Source organism: Terrapene carolina, unplaced genomic scaffold, assembly GCF_002925995.2.
Source record: "Terrapene carolina triunguis isolate 2854851 unplaced genomic scaffold, T_m_triunguis-2.0 Scaffold838, whole genome shotgun sequence".
Classification (NCBI taxonomy): Eukaryota; Metazoa; Chordata; order Testudines; family Emydidae; genus Terrapene; species Terrapene triunguis.
This window is the reverse complement of record NW_020665189.1, coordinates 9,802,480-9,827,212: the sequence shown is the minus strand read 5'-3', so window position 1 is coordinate 9,827,212 and position 24,733 is coordinate 9,802,480. Positions and strand designations below refer to the sequence as shown.

The 24,733-nt window shown below is 45.2% G+C and overlaps 1 protein-coding gene across 1 annotated transcript; it reads right to left on the bottom strand.

Moving 5' to 3' along the window:
• Positions 1-3,956: 3,956 nt before the first annotated feature.
• On the bottom strand, positions 3,957-24,505 carry KCNMB1 (potassium calcium-activated channel subfamily M regulatory beta subunit 1). Its single transcript, XM_026660865.2, has 4 exons — positions 24,365-24,505; positions 12,068-12,237; positions 9,201-9,396; positions 3,957-4,264 (listed from the first exon to the last, which is right to left on the bottom strand). The coding sequence occupies exons 2-4, from the start codon at positions 12,202-12,204 to the stop codon at positions 3,980-3,982; spliced, it is 618 nt and encodes a 205-aa protein (XP_026516650.1). The 5' UTR covers positions 12,205-12,237; positions 24,365-24,505; the 3' UTR covers positions 3,957-3,979.
• Between the last annotated feature and the right edge of the window lie 228 nt (positions 24,506-24,733).

Below are 24,733 nucleotides of genomic sequence, written 5' to 3'. Positions count from 1 at the left end.
GCCCTAGTGCTGTTGCAGCAGGAGGCATAGAGATGACTGTTGTGATTCACTGGAGAGTAAGAAGCTACAGCATCATAGCTGTGCAGAGGATAGAAAGATGCTTACAGAAGCTATAATGTAACTAGATAACTTGTCGATGTCTTATAACACTTCCAGTTTCCACTGCAAGGCTGGTGGAACAATTATTAGGCAAAGAAAATGAACATCTAGATTTTTCTAATTAAATACTAGCTTTGAAAAATAACCCATGCATTTCACTTTTGCCAGAATTATTTAAAAATAAGAACAGACTTCTATGATGCCATAAACTAATTTGTTTTTCTGTGGCAGAATGTCGGGTTTCCATTTTTTAAATCTGATCTGAAATACCACACCCTAAAAAGCAAAAGCCCATTCTGAAAATGGATGAGAGGCTGTAAATTGGAGAAAGTCCACCACTAGTACACGTTAGTAATTTTATAGTGAGTAGGAATGGATGAGTAGGCTGGTTCAGATGGAATCAGAACCAACCCAAACATCCACCCTAATCTCCAGATGAGCACACAGGAAAAGGTTCCGCAAAGTTGGGCTAACTCTGTGAGGATATGGATACTATATATGTTTTCTTGCATCTTTGTACTTTCTAATTTCAGTTACAGCACCTCTGTTGAGGCCTTGCTGTGTGTGCATATGGGGGTGTAATGACGGAAGAGAGAATTTCTCATGTTACAGTTCTTTGTCGTTTGTCTAAAACAGATTAAAGAAGCATAATTGTGATGATGAAATTAATATCCCCAAATGCCGGGCCAGAATTGGAGAATGCAACTAAATGATCTCTCACATGTTAATTTTCTGGTGGTGAGGAGAACATCTGGAAAATGAATTCATCCAGGCACCAAATAGGTACAGTCTGGCAGAGGCAATGCAAAGATCTTCCACCCCCCCTGACCTGGAGTAAAAGTAAGAAACAAGTGCATTCTCCATGGAGATTTCATCTTGACTTCCCCTACTGAGATTGCCAGCAAGGGTGTTAATTGTAAAGGTGTGTTTTGTGAACACTTGTCCACAAGGACTTGAACTAAGATGCCCAACTCATGGTATAAACATGAATAAAGAGCTGATGGTACTGACTTGTATTCAGCTGGTCTGGTTTTGAAGCAGTGTCCTAGAGATTAAAGGCTTGTATGTGGTCTCTGATTGCTTCCTGACCGTGTACTCTTGTCACTGATCTACCAAGAAATTCAGAAAAGACATTGAACAGGGTATAATGTGTGGAGATTTTTTTTTTTATTGTTTCAGCATGCACCTTGTACAGCAAACAGTAAGGAACTTTACATTTGAGTGACAGTGGGGTTATTTTTTTCCGCTGGTGCTTGATGGTCTTAAAATCTGCAGCCTAGTTCTGATTTATTTTTTTTCTTGTGATGCTGACACATCTGTTCACAAAATACATGATGAAAGGACCGGTGCTTAGGGTTGCCAGGCATCCAGTTTTTGAACGGAATGCCCGGTCGAAAAGGGACCCTGGCTGCTCCAGTTAGCACCGATGACTGGGCCATTTAAAAGTCCAGTGGGCAGCGCAGCAGGACTAAGGCAGGCTCCCTGCCTGCCCTGGCTCTGCACAGCTCCCCCAAAGCGGCCGGTATGTCCAGCTCCTAGGTGCAGGGGCGGTCAGGGAAGCTCCACGTGCTACCCCCAACCTCCAGTGCCATCTCCACAACTCCCATTGGCAGGGAACCGAGGCCAGTGGGAGCTGTGGGGCAGCGCCTGCGGGCGCGGGCAGCATGCACCACACAGAACCGCCTGGCTGCGCCTCCACCTAGGGGCCGGCCACTTCCGGGAGCACTGCGGAGCCCAGGGAGCCTGCCTTAGTCCTGCTGCGCCGCAGACTGGGAGCTGCCTGAGGTAAGTGTCGCCTGGTCGGAGCCTGCACCCCAAACCCCCTGCCCCAGGTCAGAACCCCCTCCCGCCCCCTAACTCCCTCCCAGAACCCCCACCCACATCCAACCTCCTGCCCTATGTCGGAACCCCCTCCTGAACCTAATCTCCCTTCCAGAGCCTGCACCCCAGCCCTGAGGCCCCTCCTGGAGCTCACCCCCCTAACCCCTGCCCAGGTCAGAACCCCCTCCCACACCCTAACTCCCTTCCAGAGCCTGCATCCCCTTCCGCACCCTAGCCCCAGCTCTGAGCCCCCTCCCGGAGCTCACACCCTGTACCCTCTCCCGTACTACAACCCCCTTCCCCAGCCCTGAGCCCCCTCCTGCATCCTGAACCCCCCTTATTTCTGGCCTCACCCCAGAGCCCGCACCCCCAGCTGGAGCCCTCACCACCTCCCTCACCCCAGACAATGTAAGTGAGGATGGGAGAGAACGAGTGATAGAAGGAGGGAGCAGGAGTGAGTGTGGGGCAGAGTCTCAGAGAAGGGGCAGAGGCAGAGCCTTGTGGAAGGGGTGGGGCAAGGGTGTTCAGTTTTGTGCAATTAGAAAGTTTGCAACACTACCTGTGCTATCCATATCAAGAGAGCTAGTCAAACACAATACACATGGAGTACTTTGGATTCCCATTGTATACTGCAGTGAATTGGAAACTGAGTGGACAGCAACAGTCATTTTCAGAGAACAGGCCATCAGTGTAGGCATCAGAGCAGTCCCAAAAGCCTGGACTCTAGTTCCTAGACCTTTCTTTGCTGATGCTAAGTGTCTTTGCAAGATGTGCGCGCTCTCGCTCTCGCCCTCCCTCCCCACTCCCACAAATCTCTTAAGCTCACATGAATTCACTGTACTCCTTCTCTACGGCACCATGGGTCACACCAGTTGCTGATTGTTTTAAGTACACAATCTTTACACATTTTTATCTTCTTTGGTTTGACTTTTTAATATTATATGTCAGATACAGGAGGAAAGAGAGCACTTTAAAAGGTAGACCTGGCATCTACTTCAAAAACTAAACCAAAGCAGAGATATAATTCCAAAAGCTAGACTTTACAAAAATTCTGCACCTTTAAAAGGTACATATATTGTTTGCGGAGTGTTTAGAATCCTATAAAGTAAATGCTAATGGCTTGATTTTTCAGAAGGGTGACAGGGTTCATGCACATTTCTGCACATGTCTTTGTGTACTGGGTGCAATCAGCCCTTCTTCAAACTCAAGTAAAGTATGCTGCCGTGTATGTACATACAGCGGCGTATTATCGCCTAGGCCAACAAATTTGCAGGGGCGGCAAATTTCTTCGTGCCTCCTCCCCAACTCCACCCCTTCCCCAAATCCCCGGCCTGCCTCCTCCCCTAGGCGCGCCACGCTTCCCTCCTTCTACCTCCCTCCCAGGCTTGCCGCGCGAAAGCGCTGGGAGGGAGGGAGAAGCGAGTAGCGGCGCGCTCGGAGGAGGCGGAGCAGAGGTGAGCTGGGGCCCGCGGGCGTGGGGAGTAACCCGGGGGGGGGGGGGGACCGCCCCCCCCCCCCGGGCTTGCCGCAGGGGGGCGGGGGGGAGCTTGGGCGGGGGGGGGAGAGGAGAGGGGGCAATTTTTAGAGGGCATAGGGGCGGCAAATTTGTTAATCCGCCACTGTGTACATAGTTCCAGTAATTATGTAGGTAAAGTTGTTACAGAAGGATGCATTTAGATGTCTGGCCTTGACTTTCTGAAAATCAACCCCCAAATGTGCATTATGCTCTTTTTCAGCAAACTTGAATGCTGAATTTTTAACCTACTTTCTGTAAAACAAAAACCATTCAAACTCCCCAGGAAATTGACTGATGCATGAAAACAAACAAAACAAAAAAACACCACCAAAAAATCTTTGAATAGTTCTCATGCAATCCCTGGGATCCCACATATCTGTTTTATTTTATATCTAACACATGGTAATCCGTGGTATATAAACTCAGACAACATATCTCTTCTCTAGAACTCTGACCACTGAACATGGTACATTTTAAGAATTACAAAATACAGACTGAGAAGGCAGAGTGTGGGGAAACTTCAGCTTGTTTTTTTGTGGACCATTATATGTTTGTTTTGTATTGCCAAGCAGAAAGTACAGAAACATATTGACTGACTTTCACCATGATGATAATCAGAACTCCACCAGTCAACATAAGGGAAGGCCAGAGGAAAGCGAAGAAAAGGCCCTTTGGAGGATATAGCCTTATTAAAATGACACTTGTCTGTCTTTGTTCTGGGTCGTAATAACAAGGGAAAGTCTGATGCTTTCGGAAATTTTCTGCGGCAGTTTCTATTAGCATTTTAACTTCTTTGTCGTTCTTCAAGTCTCGTGGAATATAGGAGCACTAAAATGAGAAATCAAGATACTTGTTAGAGCAATTGTTCTACTGCAGGATGTGCAGTGATGCGAGACCTTTCTTAAAACATCACTTAACTAGTTCAAATAAAAGATTACGTGCACACATGAGAGTATCTCTAAATATTGTCTTGCCGTTATCTTGTCCATCCCCCACCTATTTGTTATCTCCTGTCATACACTGAGCCCCCAGTCCTGCAAAGGGTTACACACACGTGTAACTTGATGCATGTGAATAGCGATTTGGAGTTGGGATGGAGTTTCCCCCAAGGTCAGATTGGCAGGGACCTTTTTTTTGCTTTATTCTGAAGCATAGGATGTGGGTTGCCTGGTAGGATCATCTGGACATATCTCACCTAATCAACTCTCTACCATTGCAGGGGCATTGGACATTGGGAACACCTCAGTCCCTCCTGTTCTCTGCCTACGGCACACAAATAGTTCAGTGTCCTGAGGACTGAAATGCTTTCATCTAACTAAAGACAGTGGGTTCAATATGAGGGGTATCTGGGTGAAATTTAGTGGCCTGTGGAGGTCAGACTAATGGTCTGATCTAAAGGTCTATTCTGGCCTCAAGCTCTATGATTCTATGAAAAAGTTTTATTGGAGCCAATGGTACAGCTCCTGCTCTTGGAGTGAAGCCCATGCATAATTTTTTACAAAGCTCAGGGCCTTAGATTTTAAACATAGAGACAAGGGCTGTACTTTTTCTCTGTGTACACAGCACCTAGCTCTATGGGCCCTGACTGGGGTTTCTGTCACTACCACAGTACAAATACATTAGTTGTACAGAAATTCCTAAATGGGCTGGGCTGGAAGGGAGCAGAGACAGTGGAACAAAGGTATTTCACTGCTGATAGTGCTTTCATAGTCATAAGTTAGGTGCTCCATGGCAGCAGTGGTAGACTATCTTGCGGTGCTGGAGTAGGCTAAATTCCAATTATCCAAGAGTACACGGCCAGTATTTGAGTTACTTCAGCGTGAGCCTCTCTCTGTAATTAGTGAAAGATGATGACCTACTTTTCCACTGGGGGAGAGAGTATTTTTAATTGGTTACACTATGAAACAACGTTGTAGCTCTCTAATGCAGGGGTCGGCAACGTTCGGCACGCGGCTCACCAGGGTAAGCACCCTAGCGGGCCGGGCCAGTTTATTTACCTGCTGACGCGGCAGGTTCGGCCAATCGCGGCCCCCATTGGCCCGGGATGGCGAACCGCGGCCAGTGGGGGTCGCGATCGGCCGAACCTGCCGTGTCAGCAGGTAAATAAACTGGCCCGGCCCGCTAGGGTGCTTACCCTGGCGAGCCGCGTGCCGAACGTTGCCGACCCCTGCTCTAATGCAAGAAATAGGTAGTGATCAATGTTATTTTATTTGTATTAATGTAGCACCTCTGGGTTCTAAATGTGATTAGTACCCCATTATGATAGGTACTAAATGCGCACACACCCGGTGCAGGATAGTCCCTGTACTGCAGAGCTTGCAGTCTAACTAGGTGAGACAGAAAAGAGCTGAGAGGGGAAATGAAGTCAGAGGTGCATTTGCTTTCTCATTATAACACAGGAGTTCAGTGGCAGAGTAGGGAGCAGAGCCCCATTCTTCTGAGCGTCAATCCATGTTCCTATCCATTGGGCTCACACTGCCTTTCAGAGTAAAGGTGTTGCTGGATTCTTAATTCAGCTGTCTGCTGAAAGCCATTCTTTGCCTCTGTAACTGGCTAACTTAATGGACAAGGGGAGAAAGCAGAGATCAGCTATCCAGTTGTACCTTCCTCATGGACAAGCAGGGGGCTTTCAAATGTAATTGAGAGTCTATTTAAAGAGGCATAAAATCCATTCATTGCTCTTAGAAGACAGCTTGGCAAAAACTGTGCTGACAGGCTTAATTTATTGAAGAAATTATACTTCCGTTCAGGTTCACGATGTTTATTGCACCATTTCATTAGCACCCATTAAAGTGGGTTGGCTAAAATAAGAGTCCTTTACCCAAATCCCAGCTATTAGTTTGGAATGCTGACATTAAATTGCTGGAAATGCTATTTATTTCGGAGCATTAATCCACAGGCCATTTTGAGGTTCTCGCAGTACTACTTTTTTCCATTTCTGTCATCTGTTTTCACCTCTTGAGCAGATAGTGTTTGTTGATCAGTTTAGCCTAACCTGGCAGTAATTTTAAAATTTCAGCTGTAAAAATGCAGAAGCTTTATCCCAAAACCGATAACCGAAACAAAATCAGATTTTTTTCCCCAAGCCAACAGTGACTACAAGACATTGAAAACCTGAAAGAAAATCCTCTATGTGCAAAAATAAAATTGGCCCCATAAAACAATAACATTTATCTCACTGCAAATGAGATGTTTCAGGACTGCCCTTTGATAGAGCAAGGCCTGAAGTTCATGTAGACAGGCTGAAACTAACCCCTGTGCAGAGATTCACCTTAAAGTATATGTACCATTAAAGGTCCAGGTAATTCTCATAATAGGGCTTAACTGGGGTTTCTCTGGTGCATAAGGACTTGTTCTGGCCTCCTACAGAGGGATGAGTATCACCCACTGTGCTGAATATTGGACCCTAAGAGTCAACCGCTGCCCTTGAACTTGCTCTCACAGCCTGCCTTATGGAAAGGAGAGTATTCAGTGCACTGTCCCTAAATGTCTGAGATTCCCTATAGTTGGAGTTTCACAGGGAGCAGAGAAATTTTTTCCCCAAAGCTAAAGGTTTTGTATGTTTACTTAATTTTTAATCTTGACATCTTAAATCCACTTCAAATCTGTGAAAAACATTTTAATATAAAAGCTAAATTGGCCACATTTTCAAGGAAGCGTTGACCAAGCCTCTACATTTAAACAGATTTTTTTTCTTCTTGCTATCACTTGTGTGCGCAGCCCCTGTAATTGTGCCTGCGAGTAGCAATTCTGTACAACGAGATACTACATGTAGCTTTTCTACAACACTGATCTTAGAATTGCCATATGTTTGAACTATATAGGAATATAGACCTTGTATTTGCAAAGCTTGCAACAGCCTTTGAAGATTGACCCTCCACATTTCCAAGCTCCAAACTATCTGCATGTTTAAATCCCATAGTGCTTCATAATGTTTAATATATATTCTTCAGTCTTGAAGTGGACTTTGAAGTGATGATTGACCCAAGCTGCTAAATTCAGATATGGAATTTCCCAAAGTCTTGGAAGGGTCAAGGGCACCTGGCATTTTGGTTTGGGTCCTTCTCTTATTTTGATGATATGTCAAGGAAATAAAAATCTCCTAAACTAATCCTTACTGTTTTTCTTATGTGCACTCTGTAGTAATTCTGTGCTTTTAACATTCAAAACTCACTCTACTCACAACACTGTTTCTTACTCAAAAGCAAGTACAAGACAGCATAATGGACTGAAGGCATATCTACAGCAATCCTACACTTTCTCCCCACATCTCACTTTCAACCATTCTGCAATGTATGAAATGTCAGTCTTTCCATGAAACTGGCAGTTCATTCACATACCGTACATTCAGACCCAGGCATTCTCTCTCACACACACATTTTTTGCTTCCTATCATATTCTCTGTTGGAATTGTTTATTCCCTCTTAAAGCTAGCTTGCTGAGTGAGATTATGAATTTTAACTTCACATGCAAGAAAAATTTCAGTGAATTTTCAGGAATTCGCTGCAGGGTGATATTTTGCTGTTTCTATGGTTGAAAATGTTTCCCTCCCCTTCACTGAAAATGGTGTAATTCTGGAGGTTTGGTTCAACTTGCTATAAAGATTGGGGACAAATTGCAGAATTCAGGCCTATATTCTGGTTTGGGTTTTGAACATCCTAAAGTTCAGGGGTGCTTGGATCTGAACATTTTGGTTTGCACCTGCCCCTTGAGAGTCGAGAGCTTGTTTTTGTGAAAAAAGCAGCCACTGAAATCTTCCCCATATTCAGGAACCAAATTCAACCCTCATCATCTTGGCTGTTCTGAAATGGTTTCTTCACTTCCAGTGGCAGGCTGGGGGTCCATGATAAAACACTACAAGACAGTTGATTCCAGACAGGTGCACAAGTGGAGGTATTGGAAATGACATGAGGACATGTTTCTTTGACTGCCATCCCAGGTTTGATCTGCCAAGTTATTCAAGACTTTGGACACTCCCTTGAAGTGAAGCTGAACTCCCAGCTGTCATGGTTCCCATCGCCCTTACGGGAATGGAGCTCCACCACAATACACGGTGCAACCTCTGCACAGGTTTTGTTTCAGTAACACTCCCATCTATTCAAGGGTATTTCCAAGCCCAAGTTTCTGTTGTGACAGTGGGTAGAAACAGTTGCAGATTACACCAAGAACAAACCCAGCTGCTGGATTGGGTGCCCACATTCCCAGTTTATTGGCTTCTACCTGACGTGTACCAAACTCACTGGTGTTTCACGTTCCCAAAGGCTCTGGGACTCCACCTTTTCCTCCTTCTACCTCCCACCTTATTTCCTGCACTCCCCAAATGGGAGTGAACTTTGGGGCTCTGTGTTTTTAATCAGGGCCACATTTAACCTCAACCTACCCCAGGGTTATTCAACAAACGCTTGGGCAAACCACACGTGTTGATCTATTCCTCTGAATTGTGCTTCAGCTTGCAGAGATGTATGTATATTTTATGCTTATAAATGTTTAATAGTTATTTTTGGTTGATGTAATTGCTTCTCAAATATTACCTTAAATATGTCTGATACCGCATTTATAATACATGCCAGATATGTCCTCACTCTGAATTTTTTAACATTTGCCTTGGTCTAAGCATAAGCATTGCCATGAAGAAAGACTAACAAGTCTGTGCTCTACTTTCAGTTAATTCACTAGTGCTTTGCTTGGTTATAAAAATAACCTGCTGAACCACATGTGACAAATATGGACTGGGATTCTGATGAATACATTTAAATCCCAGTACCTTGGGATTTCTTTCCTGTGTTTCTTCATTATGATAGAGCATAACCTCTTGTCCTGAGAAGTTCAAATCAACCAACACCTCTAGACAAGGATACTGGAAAATGTTTTCGTCGCCTGCACCATTGTTGAACGAGCATTGGACTTTGTCCTTGATGTTGGTTTTGAGCAGTTTGCATGTAGTTTCTTTGGTCCAAACACTATAAAACAAATCATACTGCTTTTAAATGCTTTGTTTACAGCTTTTTCACAGCGTGACTCTGTCTAAGCGTTGTTGACAAATTTTCCACCATGGTGTTGTTTCATGTGTCATTAAGCCGTCAGCAGTGTGGTGGGCTGGGGGTGTGGATGGAGTGTGTATGCAAGTGCTCTGAGCCAAACCCAAACAGACAGATAGCATGGGTTGGGGTTAGAGGCACTGCAGGGAAGATATGGATTTTTACTCACACATTAGCCATTCATTGGATGGATTTAGAGGTAGATTTTAACTCCCATGCTTGGATGTGTTGGAAGTTGGCATCCCCCAAAAGAACAACAGAAAAATTAGGGTGGGTTTGTGTGAATTCTAATATTTGTTGGTAAATATTTTAAATGTGGATGCATGTGTTTTTATCTATGCACTTGCAGAGACCTGAATGAAAATTTGACCTATGTTCTGAAATATAGTTTAGCATATTAGAGCTTTAGATCAGAGGTGGGCAAACTTTTTGGCCTGAGGACCACATCTGGGTATGGAAATTGTACGGCGGGCCATGAATGCTCACGAAATTTGGGGTTGGGATGCGGGAGGGGGTGAGACCAGAAATGAGGAGTTCAGGATGTGGGAGAGGGCCCCGGACTAGGGCAGGGGATTGGGGTGCGAGGGGGGGTGAAGGCTCCAGCTGGGGGTGTGAGCTCTGGGATGGGGCTGGGGATGAGGGATTTGGGGTGCAGGAGGGTGCTCTGGGCTGGGACCAAGGGGCTCAGAGAGCAGGAGGGGGATCAGGGCTAGGGCAACCTTTGACTAATGTTGGGGCACAGGAGGGGATCAGGAGGTGCAGGCTCTGGGTGGTGCTTACCTCAAGCAGCTTCCAGAAGCAGCAGCGTGTCCCCACTTTGGCTCCTATGCAGAGGCGCTGCCAGGCGGTTCTGCGTGCTGCCCCATCCACAGATGCCACCCTTGCAGCTCCCATTGGCCGCAGTTCCTGGCCAGTGGGAGCTGGGGGGGCAGAGCTTGGGGCGGGGGCAGCATGTGGAATCCCCTGGCTAGGAGGACGCGTAGGAGCTGGAATGGGGACTTGCTGCTGCTTCCGGGAGCCATGGCATGTGTGGAGTAGGACAAGCCCCAGACCCCACTCCCCGGCAGGAGCTCGAGGGCCAGATTAAAACATCTGAAGGGCTGGATGTGGCCCCCGGGCTGTAGTTTGCCCACCCCTGCTTTAGATGCTTCAGAAAAATAAAAAACCTTTGACTAATGTTGTCTGATAACCAGGGCCGACGAGAGGGGGGAGAAGCCGGTACAAATTACTGGGGCCCGGCGGTCCGGAAGGGGGCCTGGGGCCCGGTTCTCCCCCCCACACCCGTTGGCCCTGTTTAGCCAGTCCACCCTTGCTGGGGGGCCCCAAAAAATTCCGGGCCCAGCTTCCCCGCTCTCTTGTTGGCCCTGTTTAGCCGGTCTGCCCTTGCTGGGGGGCCCAAAAAAATTTTTTCACCGGGGCCCAAACCCACTTTCGGCGGCCCTGCTGGTAACTCTCAAATCCTATGTTTACTGGGGGTTTTCACTTCTTTGTCTTTCTATTAAAAGGGTCATTTGCATGATTGAATACACAGGAACTCTGCACGAGGCTTTCAACAGCTTTTTTTACTAAGCATATCACTGAATGTTGTTAACAGCTGTGGCAAGCTAGGAACTTCATGGCTATCATTATGCTGCACGCTGTGGCCACTCAGATCTTCACGGTGACAGCAAGGATAAAACTTTATCAGCCTGATCCAAAAGCCCAAGCCCCCTATACTGGGTGCTAAAAGAGGATCCTAGCAACAGAGGATTTGTGTGTATGTGTATCTATGGATATAAATCTACTTACACAGAGAAATATGTCCATAAAAAAACAAAAATACACATGCTTACTGGTATGATAGATATCAAATTAGGAATTGAACTGGGGACCTCTAGACCCTAGCAGGGACTGCAACTAACTTGTATCCTTTGCAGATTGATTGTGCATTTTTCCATGGTATGTGTTTGGGAAGAGAACCTGTAATTAGCTCTGATGGGTGGGCTACAGTAGTTCATTACAAAATGCATCCAGTCGTTAAATAGTTAAAGCTCAGGGCTGTGGACCTGGCTTATTTGCCAAAGGTCATACATTCTTGCTAGGGCTAGTTTGAATAGTTTCATCTAAACTTTTTTTTTTTAAAGGAAATATGGCTTTTGGATACCACACAACTATTGTTTCTATTTTTGTTGAAGTTTTGCAGCGTTTTTCGTTAAACTGAAAAATGTTTGTTTTCAAAACCAAAAGCCAAAATGTTCTCAGTGAAAACCCTGAAAAATTCCATGAGAAACATTGACCAAAATAAAAGTTTTTTTCATTTTTTTTCTAAACTTTTCACAGAAAATTAAAATGCATTTCTGGACCCGCCGTGATTCTAATCCTGAAAGGATGTCTTGCTGTGTCAGGTGCTTCCCCATAACTCTATTAACTATTCATGATTAACAGCTTCCCTCCCCACTTCATGCTATCTAAAATCAGCTTGTAAGCTCTTTACGGCAGTATCCTTTGATTTGTTCTGTAAACCACCTAAGGCACTTTTGGGCTCCACAAAAATAATAACCAACAACAGAAAAACACAGGCTGATGTTTATAACAAAAAAAGAACAGAAGTTACCTGTTCACGTAGGATGGCATAATTGTGATCCCAATAAAAAAGTACATCATCACTGAGCATGCAACCATTCCTAGTCCCAGGCATAATGCCCTGGTCTCCCCTCGCTTCTGTGAGGTCACCAATTTTTTCCCCAACATGATTTAGTGTTATGGATTCTGAGATTTCTCGTTCTGGAGTGAAACATAAAACAGGGGAAAATGCAACCAGAATCATCGTAGATTTAGTATTAGATTTAATATAAACTCTTAAGAGGCTTTGATTCAAGATATTGCAAATTGTGAGGGGTTTAGTGAAACCTGATCCATTACATTCTTATTCTCATTAAAATTTAGAAGGCAGTCAAGTAAGTCCAGTAAAAGAAAATACTGACTCCAATTTTTTTTTAAAAAAAGGCTCCAGAGGTGATTCCGGCAATTACAAGCCAATAAGCCTAACTTTCAACCAATTTGCCTGGTACTAGACTGTAGTAAAGAACAGAATTATCAGACACATAGATGAACACGGTTTGTTGGGGAAGAGTCAAGATGATTTTTGTACAGGGAAATCATGCCTCATAATCTACTAGAATGCTTTGAGGGGGGTCAACAAGCATGTGGACAAGGATGATCCAGTGGATATAGTGTACTTAGATTTTTGAGAGAGCCTTTCACAAGTTCCCTCACCAAAAGCTCTTACGCAAAGTAAGCTGTCCTGGTATAAGAGGGAAGGTCCTCTCATGGATCAGTAATTGGTTAAAAGATAGGAAATGAAGGGTAGGAATAAATGATCAGTTTTCAGAAAGCAGAGATGTAAATAGTTGTCTCCCAGAGGTCTCTATTGGGACCAGTACTCTTCAACATATTCATAAATGATCTGGAAAAATGGGGAAACAGTGAGGTGGAAAAATTTGCAGATGATACAAAACTACTCAAGATAGTTAAGTCCCAGGCAGACTGCGAAGAGTTGCAAAGTGATCTCACAAATCTGGGTGACTGAGCAACAAAATGGCAGATGAAATTCAGTGTTGATAAATGCAAAGTAATGCACATTGGAAAACATAATCCCAACTATACATACAAAACAATAGGATCTAAATTAGCTGTTACCACTCAAGAAAGATCTTGGAGTCATTGTGGATAGTTCTCTGAAAACATCCACTCAATGTGCAGCAGCAGTCAAAAAAGTGAACAGAATGTTGGGAATCACTAAGAAAGGGATAGATAATAAGACAGGAAATATCATATTGCTTCTATATAAATCCATGGTATGCCCATATCTTGAATACTGCATGCAGATCTGGTCATCCCATCTCAAAAAAGATATATTGGAACTGGAAAAGGGACAGAAAAGGGCAAAAAAAAATTGATATGGGGTATGGAACAGCTTCCATATGGAGAGAGTAATAAGACTGGGACTGTTCAGCTTGGAAAAGAGATGACTGGGGGGAGGGGGGATATGATTGAGGTCTATAAAATCATGAGGGGTGTGGAGAAAGCAAATAAGGAAGTGTTATTTACCCCCTCTCAGAACATAAGAACTAGGGGTCACCAAATGAAATTAATAGGCAGCAGGTTTAAAACAAACAAAAGGAAGTATTTCTTCACACAACGCAGAGTCAACCTGTGGAACTCTTTGCCAGAGGATGTTGTGAAGGCCAAGACTGTAACAGGATTCAAAAAACTAGATACGTTCATGGAGGATAGGTCCATCAATGGCTATTAGCCAGGATGGTCAGGAATGCAAAACAATGCTCTGAAGTGTCCCTAGTCTCAGTTTGCTGGAAGCTGGGAATGGGATGGGATGGATCACTTGATTACCTGTTCTGTTCATTCCCTCTGAAGTACGTGGCATTGGCCACTGTTGGAAGACAAGAAGTGAGGTTTTTACTCACGAAAGCTTATGCCCAAATAAATCTGTTAGTCTTTAAGGTGCCACCAGACTCCTTGTTGTTTTGGCTAGATGGACCATTGGTTTGACCCAGTATGGCTGTTCTTATGTATTGTACTGTGTGAAATACCCAGTTTGACAAATTCAGTGCTACAGGGAGTCATGGACTATGTTCCCTCTAAGCTGTGCAGTTGGACGTCCGCCCAGGAGTGATTCAAGTGCCGGCAGTGTGTGTTAAGGTGCCCCTACCCCTGCTGCCCTGCAGCCACATTTCTCCTGCCCTCTGCCTTGGAGCCCTTGCTGCTCCTGGGACCCTCCTGCTGGTTGTGCGATCGGCGGTGGCAGTTCAGCGGCAGGTCCTTTGCTCCTAGAGGGAGTGAGGGACCTGCTGCCCCCGAATTGCCGCAGGTGCCGCCCCTCTCCCTTGGCCGCCCCAAGCACCTGCTTGTTAAGCTGGTGCCTGGAGCCGGCCCTGGACAGGGCTCAGGATTCGGAGAGGGTCTGAGGTCTGAAGGAGCCTTCTGGGCGGTGAGTGAATGCCGTAAAGAGACAGCACAAGGTCTCTCAGAGACTTCCCCAGCAGCCAGCACACACAATCTCTCTCTCTTCCCCCCTGCCCACATACCCCATCTTGCAGAGCGGGGGAGGGGAGACAGAGCTCAGGAGCAGCTGAGCTTTCAGTGAGAGTGCCTTAAAGAGACAGCACATGGTGTCTCTCAGAAACTTCCCCAGCAGCCAGCACACACCCTGTTTCTGTGACTCACTCACTCACCTCCCAGCACATACCTGTATTATTGTTGTTGTTACTTCTTTGTACTTCCTGCAATGCACATATATTCTGTGTAATTTTATTCTTTCAAAGTGCTGTTATTTTAGTTTTTTGACTGGTCTATGCATTTCATAATTTTTATTTCTCTCTTACACTTAAATTTAATTATTTGAGAAGTGAGTTCTAAAATGCAGGGCTTTGGAACGGAGCCCGGAGCTGAAGCACAGAGCAGCTCCAGAGCAGTGGAGCTGCAGGTTTTTTCCTGGAGCTGGAGCGGAGCCGGAGCACAGCTCCAAAGCCCTGCTAAAATGCCTAACCTGTCCTGGTTGGAGTAATTATCCCTAGGGCGGGAGAAGTGGCGCGGGCGAGCGATGTGCTGGCTGCGGCTTCTCGGCCCAGTGGGGGCCGCGATCGGCCGAACCTGCCGCGTCAGCAGGTAAATAAAACTGGCCCGGCCTGCCAGGGTGCTTATCCTGGCGAGTCGCGTGCTGAACGTTGCCGACCCCTGGTGTATATGGATATATATTCTAGGGTTGTATGAACTATTGGCAACAAAATGTGGAAACTTCAGAAATTATGTTCACCTAAACCTGCTGTGATTAGGATTGGACAGTGATTTAGACATTTCTACCTAGTCAGCACCAGCATTCAATTCATTGCTATTGCTGGTGGTAGTGCAACAGTGGGGAATGTTAAGAAAAATGCTAATCTAGGATGGGCAGGAATGCATCCTTAGAGTTCTTCTGTATAATTGACTGAACTTAGGGGTTTGGAATGTTCTTATCCCCCTTTGTTAAATAGAAGTCTACATGATAACCTCCCTGGTACTGATGATGATTGCTATGGAATTGCAGCAATTGAAATTAATGAGTTCTGAAAATTACTGCTATTCATCCATATTCTCTATGCCAATTTAGCGTGATCGATGTTTAGCAAATAAGAATGGTTGAAGTTCACAGTCCACAGTATGGTTGAAGTTCACAGCTGGGAGTGTATATATATGCCATTGATGGCCATCACTAGTATAATTTTTTTAATGGAAATATGGTGTAAACCACACTTGCAGAAATCATATTTTCAGCAGACTGACAGGATTTGCTGGGGGTGGGGAGGGAGACAGTAGAGAAGTGGGGTGGGGGAATAATCCAGCAGGCTGAATTAAACCCACATAGCCCCAGTCCTTCAGTTTGTTGTACATGGATTATCCTTGAATCCATACAGCTTCATGCTGATGTCACAGAGTCTTTGCACAGGCTCAAGGGTTTGCTTAGGTGGAGTCAATTGTCAGCTTAGAGCAAACATCTTCTAGTCAGAGTTTAAAAGAGGCAGCTACTTACCATGTTTAGAGTTACCATCTTTCAACACTGAAAAAAGAGGACACTCCACGGGGGCCCTGCCCCCGCCCCAACTCCGCCCCTTCCCCGGCCCCGCCCCAACTCCACCCATTCCCAGCCCCCATTCCAACTCCTTCCCCAAATTCCCCACCCTAACTCTGCCCCCTCCTCTGAGCACCCCGTATTCCCCCTCCTCCCTCCCGCTCTGATCTTGGTTGGGGGTTGCTAAGTGCTTCATAAACTGTAAAACGTTAGTAGGTTTTACAAAGTGAGGGTGAAACAGAGAAAAGTCTGTGAGCAAAACAAGCTGCTAGTGAGGGAGACATGGTTATCTATATGAGATGTTTTTATTTAAGAATCCATGGTAATACAAATAGTGATGATGATGATGATGGTGGTAATGCTACAAATAAGCAGTTAAGATTGGGACCTTATTCTAAACAAGAAAATAAATCTAAACCGTGGAGAATGCAATGAAAATTAATATTGATTATTAGGAATAATGGTGAGGTAGGAATAGCATCATGATGGTCAAGGAGAAGGGATTCCGCTAGGGCCAGGCAGTAACCATGGTTCTATTTAGTATTTTTGTCAAGGCACATTCACTGCTTAAATACAGTTCTCTGGTTTAGTTATTTGGTACAGTAACTTGCAAACCGTGAAACCGGTAGCACTCCAGCAAAAGACGCTCAGGGGACCCCGAGTGCGAGTGGCTGCAGCAAAACTAACAACTCGCACCGAGATGATGTCACAGCGGGCAGCCCCCACCCACACACACAAATTCGGAGAGCCTTAATATAGTTGAAATACACTGAACTGCAGATTTTTGGATTGACAGAATGGAAAAAATAGCTACTATATTGCTAAAAATTAAGGACAGCTGTTAGTGTACAGGACTTCTGGCACTGCATTTCTGACTATACCACTGCCTCATTGGGTGACCCTGGGCAAGTCACTAAGGCCTGCTCTACACACAGATTTTGTGCCAAGGTAACTATTTTGGTTAGGGGTATAGTTTTTTTTAAACCAATTTAGTTATCCCAGTACAACCGCAAGTGTGGATGTAATTCTATACTGGTACAAGCACTTTGATACCAAGTCCATGCCAGGAAGTTGTCCCACTTTCATTATACTGGTACTGTTAAAATGAGAGAATTTTCATGCACCACCAAGGCCTTACACTCGATCTGTTTCCACCTATTTATGATTTTCCACTTACCGCTTTGTGATGCTCACGCTGAAGGAGCTCTACAAGTATAAAGTATTTTTATGGACATTTTTATGGTATTTTATATTGTTATGGGGTGCGTGGCTAGGAGCCTGACCTTTGACTCGCCTCACAAGATATGAAGGTGCAAGACCTGGGTAACGTTTTCCCCTGGGTCATGTTTTACGGACAGGGCTAACAGGGCACGCAGCAGCCCGATTGATTTACACCAGTTCCATTCAGGAAAGTAAACGGAGACACGAGAGGGAGGGATCCTGCCCCGCAGACACACCCCAACAACATCCTCCAGGCAGCTCAACCCGACTAGCAGCTCCTCTCATGCCCCAGGCTCGCCAGCCGCCCCAGCCCCTCTAGCTTGCCCCGTGACTGGTGCCCGGGGCCAGGGGCGCAGCTCCAGCCCCAGGGGGACACAAATCCGGACAGTGCCGGCTCCCCCAGCGAGCCGCCAGGTGGTACTGCAACGCGCTGGAGTCCACAACTCCCCTGGGGGCGCCCCCCAGCCCGGCGCTGGCTGCCGAGCGGCGCCCAGAGACAACCCCCACCCAAAGGACTGGGGCCCGCGCCGCCCCCCCTCCCCTGAAGGCTTGCTGCCTCACAAAGGCAGGTTGGTTGCTTCGCAGGGGCCGCTGGGAGTTGTAGTTCTCAGCCGCTCCCCTCTCCCGGCTCTCCCTGGAGCGCGAGGCCCGGCCGGACTACAGCCCCGGGCAGGAGCCGAGTGTCGCACCGAGATGATGTCACTGCGGGCGTCCCCCGCCCCCCCCCCCCCACACACACACATTCGGAGAGCCTAGCCTCCCTATTTTCCCGGACATGTTCGGCTTTTTGGCAATTCCCCCCGGACAGGGATTTGAGGACCAAAGAGCCAGACATGTCCGGGAAAATCTGGACGTATGGTAACCCTAATCATGTTCATCACTGGTGGATGGGTATAAAAAGGGTTGAGGCTCAGTTTTGGCAAGCAGGTGGACCCTGATTCAGCACAGTGGCGTAGCCAGCTTCTCAGTGTAGGGGGAGCAACAATAAAAAAGGCGCCTCCCCTTGGCTCCTCTTCTGGCCACACCCCTCCTTGGCTCCTCCTCCGGCCGCTCCGTGCCCCCCCCTTGGCTCCTCCGGCCACTCTGCGGCCATGCTGCCCCCCCCCTCGGAGGGGCTCGGAGGGGGGGGGACCGGGCACGGGGGAAGGGGTGGGGGGCGGGCGCTGCTCGCTTCTCCCAGGGGCTGGGGGGAGCGGAGCAGTAGGGCGGGCAGCAGCTGGCGGGCAGATCCCCTCTCCCTGGCAGCTTCCTGGTTCCCTTGCCCGGGCAGCCCAGCATTTTTTTCAAAAGCGGAGCCTGCCAGGCCGCCGCTGGGCTCCTGCAGGCAAGGGGGGGGGCAGCACGGTTGGACTCCGGAGGAGCCATTTGGGGGGGCGGCGGGCGCGGCCAGAGGAGCGAAGCGGCCGGGCTCCTCAGCCATCGCGCCCCACGCTCAGCTCGGCCGCCGAGCCCTGAGCCCCCGCAGGGGGCAGCCGCGGCGGCGATGTTGGGGCCGCGCTGAGCATGGGGCGCGATGGCCGAGGAGCCGGCCCCTTCGCTCCTCTGGCCGCGCCTGCCACCCCCCCCATGGGACCTCCGGAGTCCGACCGTGCTGCCCCCCCACTTGCCTGCAGGACCCCAGCGGCGGCCCGGCAGGCACCGCTTTTGAAAAATGTACTGAGGGGAAGCGGCTGCTTCCCCTGAACCCCCCTAGCTACGCTACTGATTCAGCACTTAAGCACTTAAGCATATGTTTAAATCCATCCCATTCAGCAAATCACTAAAGCACATGCTTAAGTGCCATTGAGGTTTAACATCAAGGTGAAGTCAATGCCTAAGACTGAATAAGTGCTCATGCACTTGGCTGATTAGGAATGGACTGTTGAACAGGAATGCAAGAATTATTCCACAGTGAAGGGCTAAACCACATAACTGTTTTGTTGTTTCCTGCATTTTGGCCACAGTCCTTTAAGTTACCCTTAAATGGGTGCCTGCCTCCCCCCACATATCCCTCCCCCCGAATCCACTGGACTTCAAAATGTCACTGCAGGAAGCATTGTCTGGAGAAGAATAAAAACCAAAACAATTGCTATGGTGAAAGGAACTTTAAAGATGCCGTCAGCTTTTGAGAGGAAGAGCTGAAGAAGAATGTGATGGTATTAGTATGTGGCTTTCTATTTTAATTATCTTTCAATCATTCAACCATGGCAGTATTGTCATTTGACTGGTTAATTTTGATAGTCAAAAGACAAGATATTTGGACAATTAAGACTTTGCTGCTGTTAGAAAAACAATTTTATAGCAGGCATTAGCATGGTTACTAACAACAAATATATTCTCTCAGGTGATTTCAACATGTGTTGATGCTGTTATGTTGATAGCACAGCACACCCTGAGGTTAGTGGAACTGCGGGGGGCGGGAGGGGGGAGGGAGTTTTTAAGTATTGGAGGGTTGCAAATATTGAACAAAAAGATGATTGGTATTCTAAGGTCTCTTTGGGAACATAATTGTTCCTCATTGAATACTAGCATTTAGTTGTAGTACGGAAAATTGTTCAGTTCAGTATAAAATTCCACATTAAATAGGTATTTAGACCCATTGTGAGAGACCAGCTTTGAAGAGAATCAGTTCAATGAAGTTCAAGTACAGTTTGCTGAGGTTCCTAATCAAAAAGCATCTTCTTCTTAAATTGACAAACTGACACACAAACCATACCTGATTTCTGAGGTGTGCAGCCATATGTGATTCAGACCTTGGGACTGCTATCAGATTTGTGCTCCCTTGTCCTACAAATACCCCTCCCAGTCACACACACTTCAATGGCAGGACGCCGATGGAGCTGAATGAAAATCAGAATTTCCATCCTATAGGAAATTATAACATTTCAGCATTTGTTTTTATCCTGAAAGGGGGCAAAGTTGAACCATCAATTTTTTTAATGGAATAAAAATTCCCTAAAATTTTGACTTAGACATGAAATAAAACATTTTGTTTTGAGTCAGCTTGACAATAAACTGCACCGTGCGGCTTGGGCAGAAGGGAGACTGTGGTGTAACATGGGAGATGTAGTCTGGCCAAGGAACCTGACCCAGAGAAGAGAATGAGGACATGGGGAACCCAAACTGCAACTCCCATGAGGCAGTGCTGTACAAACTGCTGATACAGCTTACCGATGAACCAATGCTAAACAAAGTGCTTTGGTTCAGTTCAACAACTGAAATGTTTCAATTGAAATATTTCAATTCAGGTCAAACTGACCTCCCACAAAATATTTTGAGTTGATTTTTCTGATGGAAAGCCAAAAATTTTGTGGAAACCGCATTTTCTACGGAAAAATCCTTTTGATGAAAAATTCTCAATTTTCTCAAAGCTCTATCAATCACATGGAATTCACCCATGTGGTCCTAACAGAGTCAGGGAAAAGTTAAAGCACCTGGTGCGCCCCCTCCCCCCCCTCCCCGAATTGAAAGTGATTTCCAGACACAGAATGTTGCCATTTGTGCCTATTAGCAGAATTGCAGTGGTTAAGTATCCATCCCAGTTATACTGTGAGACAATGCAGGAGACCAATCCCCTCATCATATATAAAACAAGAAATTATTGCCCTGGGACCATTAACCAAAGAAATAATGCAATTATGAGAACTGTTAATCAGTAGCTCTGTCTCTTGGGATGTCTGCCACATCCATTAATTTGCACTTCTCTTGCACCTTTCATCTAATCATCCCAAAATATTTGCCAGTTTGTTTAAGCCTCATAGCACCTCTTGAAGCTAGATAGCTAATTTACACAGTGGTAAACTGAGGTACTGGAAGGCTAAGGGATTGAGCAGAATTACACAAACAGCCAGTGGCAGAACAGGAAATACCAGATCGCTTGACTTCAGTTCCCTTGTGCTAACTGCTGCACGATCTTGCCTCTCAAAATTCCCGAAGCAGTTCAGATCCATTTCTGCTCCACCCCAAAACAAACAAATGATAAATTGTGCAAGGAATGATAACAGGAAAGACTCACCTAAAAATATCAGACAGCACTTCTACAAACACCACGTGATGGGCCAGATCCCCAGGCAGCATTAACCAGAGTAGCTCCATTGACTCTTGTGTTGCTTTCACCTGTTTATACCAGCTGAGAATCTGGTCCCTAAGACTGAAAGTTCCTTTGCCCTTTTTTTATGCTTGTAAATTGAGTGAGAGAATGAAGTGATGATGTAGCAAAAATTGTAAAACCACACTTAGCATGTATATACACTGTAGAAACCCCTCCTGAAGAAAAGCTGGGGATGTAAGACAGGACAGTAAACTTCAGTGAAATTGACCTAATATACTTATTTTTTTAAAACCCCTTGCATATAAAAATAACCATTCAGATGTTTTACTATTTCTTGTTAATGATAAAAACCCTCCATTTTCTGGTTTGGAAGACAAATGAAGGTGCTCTCTGTGTGCGCACACACATGTGCATCTGTACACAAGTGTGTATAATTGTGATATTACATAATATAAATTTTCTCCCAGTCTCCAAAGAGTTAATTATGGCACATCATAAACTCAGATTCATGTTTACATTCCTTATTTTATTCTGATCTATTATATCAGGAGCAACATCAAAAAAGGCTCATTTCTAAGTGTTTCCTCTACCAAAGTTAGTAAATATTTGACAAATGAAATATTATGAAAAATTTAATTGGCCTGGGAAGCGTTACTGTTTTAAATCTGGAGACACTGAAGTGGGGGGCACACGTGGATTTAAGTCCTGCTTCAAATATTAATCTCAGTGTAGCCATAATTCTGAAAGCTGCTAGGGTGCTTCCATAACTCGTAGGAAAATATAAGCTACAAATCTTTTCATAATTTCCCCCCCTCCCCAATCTTTTTGTTCAGTCTAGTTAAATTATACAGTACTGTACAATTCACTGTACAATTTCAAGGTATAAACACCACGTTGACAGCTGCTGGTGATAATACTAGGGATGGGTTTGGAGCTGAATACCCAAATTTGATTAGTAGACTTTTTATCCTCAATGGGGAGATTCCCCGCCCCCCCTTTTCTTCAAGGACCTTTTGTTGCCATGACCTTCCTTGGTTAAGGATGAAACTCCCTTCATGGTTAATCCATGCTACTCCTAGATTCGATGCAGAAGTCACTAGTGATAAGACTCCACAGCACTCACAGACACCTGTCGGAGCAGAGAAGGAGAAATTGATCTCCCACTCCCATGGTGAAGCCTCATTAGTGTAGAACTGAGGTTGGCAGTAAGTATTAACAGAGTTAATCATTAATAGAGGAACCTTATCCTGCACCATTTGTTGAATTTCCTATAACTAGCCAACTATTAATAAGCAAATGGTATTTTCAACAGAGTTACTAGGAGTAAGGTTCCTATAAGCATTTAGCTTTCAAATGAACAGCGGCAGTGGATGTTATGTTGCATTACACCAATGTGTGTAGTGGTCATTTGGATCTATGATGATTAACTAATAATATTCTAAACAGGCCCTCACCTAATAGTCTCTAATTCCCCTGACTTACACAGCACTCTGTGAGTTTGAACTTAATCAAAAAGCCACTTTGAAAGCAGTTTGTAAATAGCCATCTATTTACTATCTAAAATGTTAACTCTTTAACAGCCATCTGGTTTTATAGCCCTTGGAGTACTCTATTCTGGCCTGCATTAAAAAGAGAAGTGCCACTTTCCCTGGCCTCCTAGGAAGAGGGCTCCATTTAGTGACCTCGGAGAGATTATTGCCAGTTTATTGGTAATGCATTTCATGCATAGAATAAATAACAGGTAAATAAGGAGAGACAATCTGTATAGAATCATAGAGCCATACACTCAGGTAGTTCGCGGGGGGTGTTAACTCTTGACAGCAAAGCTATAGGAGCCTGTACAGTCACCAGCATTTTGAAATGGAATTATGGACCCATAATTCAAAATTTGCTCTCTTGTTTTTAGTTTATAGATTTTTAAACCAGTTTGGATCCTTTTTCTTCCAGGTACTGCCATTTTGCCTCCTCTGACCTCCTGCCCTGCTCCCCACCTCATGTCTTGTGCAGCTTCATGTGGTGTGTCCTGGCTTGGGTATTTAGACTGATGTTCAAGATTTTGGACTGATGTTCAAATTTTCCTTTCCCTACTTTTGCATCTCCAAGCCCTCTTTTGCTTACTAGTCACTGTTAGGCGGTTTTGCCCATAATATTGAGAGTCACAGCAATCCCCATTCCCGAGAGACCCAATTATAACCCCTTGAAATCGAAAGTAAAAATATTACAAGAAAGCAAATGAAGTTTCTGATCCCATTCTGTGTATCTGGTATTTACAGTAAAGAGTGATGCTGAACCAAAGGAGAAAAGACATAAAGTTTTACATCTCACCACCATATAGGGCTCCAATCCAGAGACCTGGGTAGCTATACCACTACTAGTTTATATCACGTTTGACATACATGGGATGTAAATTTGATCATGTGATTAAAGCATTGTTCATATAACAAAACAAGACTGGAGGAAAAAGCTAGATATTTCTTATGTCAAAAACTGTAAAGTAGGAGTGAGATGTCAGAGAGTAACAATTGCCTAGCTTTGATTTCTAATGCTTTATATAATAATTTGAACAACTGCTCTTATTCAGTCTGGTATCTCTAATATATTTCTAGAGTACTTCTTCTGAACACTCCCTAATATGATACTGCACCCTATTTGGCCATTTGAGACTGGGATTTTAAAAAAGTCTGAGAGAGGTGCCCAGTTACCTTTAAGGCATCCAGATCCCTTAAACTCTTTGAAAAGCCCAGTCACAGTGCTCCTGAAGCTAAGGACATTTGCTAATAAGTACTGGCCCCGAAAGAGCAGCAGTTTCCCCACTTTGTGTTATTTACAAGTTATTAGCGTCATGCGTATTGAAATATTCAAGTAACTTTATGATGTATATCTGAGAGAGGAAAACTAGATAACGACTTCCCCTACCTTAAAAGTTAGCTGTGTGTCTAGAAGCGTTCCTGTATATTTATAAAAGCTGTTTCTTCTCAAAAGACAAAGCTGTCCCAGACATTCCTAAGGCAAAACTTTCTCTCAGTGATACTTACAGTCACTGGCGAATGCTGCTCTTTCGGCGTCTTTAGCTCATGACATAGTTTGTGTTGTTTGACTGATCCTGGTAGGTGAAAACCTTTCCACACCAGTGATGAAACAGCAAAACCTAGAGTTAAAAACTTTCCTTTCCAGGACTCCTCTGGGTTTGTTTTGCTCTGGCTGAACTCTGAGCTTATTTCCTTATTATGAAGATTCCTATTACCATAAATGGTAAGGTATGAACGGATGCAGTCCTCTTAAGATTAATTGCTGAAAAGTAGAAAGCCACAATGTTCAGAGGCTTGACTCTCCTTTCCACTACAGCTCTTTTCCTGTGCTCTGGAAGTGTAAAGGTAATTCAAAGCAGGTCTGCTTAAGTTCTC

What these genes read in the sequence shown, in the direction of transcription:
- KCNMB1 (XM_026660865.2), bottom strand. Translation starts at nt 12,204, where the DNA reads ATGTTGGGGAAAAAATTGGTGACCTCACAGAAGCGAGGGGAGACCAGG. An exon ending in ATGCCATCCTACGTGAACAG is followed by an intron (nt 9,397 to 12,067) that starts GTAACTTCTGTT and finishes TTTGTTTTATAG; the next exon opens with TGTTTGGACCAAAGAAACTA. An exon ending in CACAGGAAAGAAATCCCAAG is followed by an intron (nt 4,265 to 9,200) that starts GTACTGGGATTT and finishes TTCTCATTTTAG; the next exon opens with TGCTCCTATATTCCACGAGA.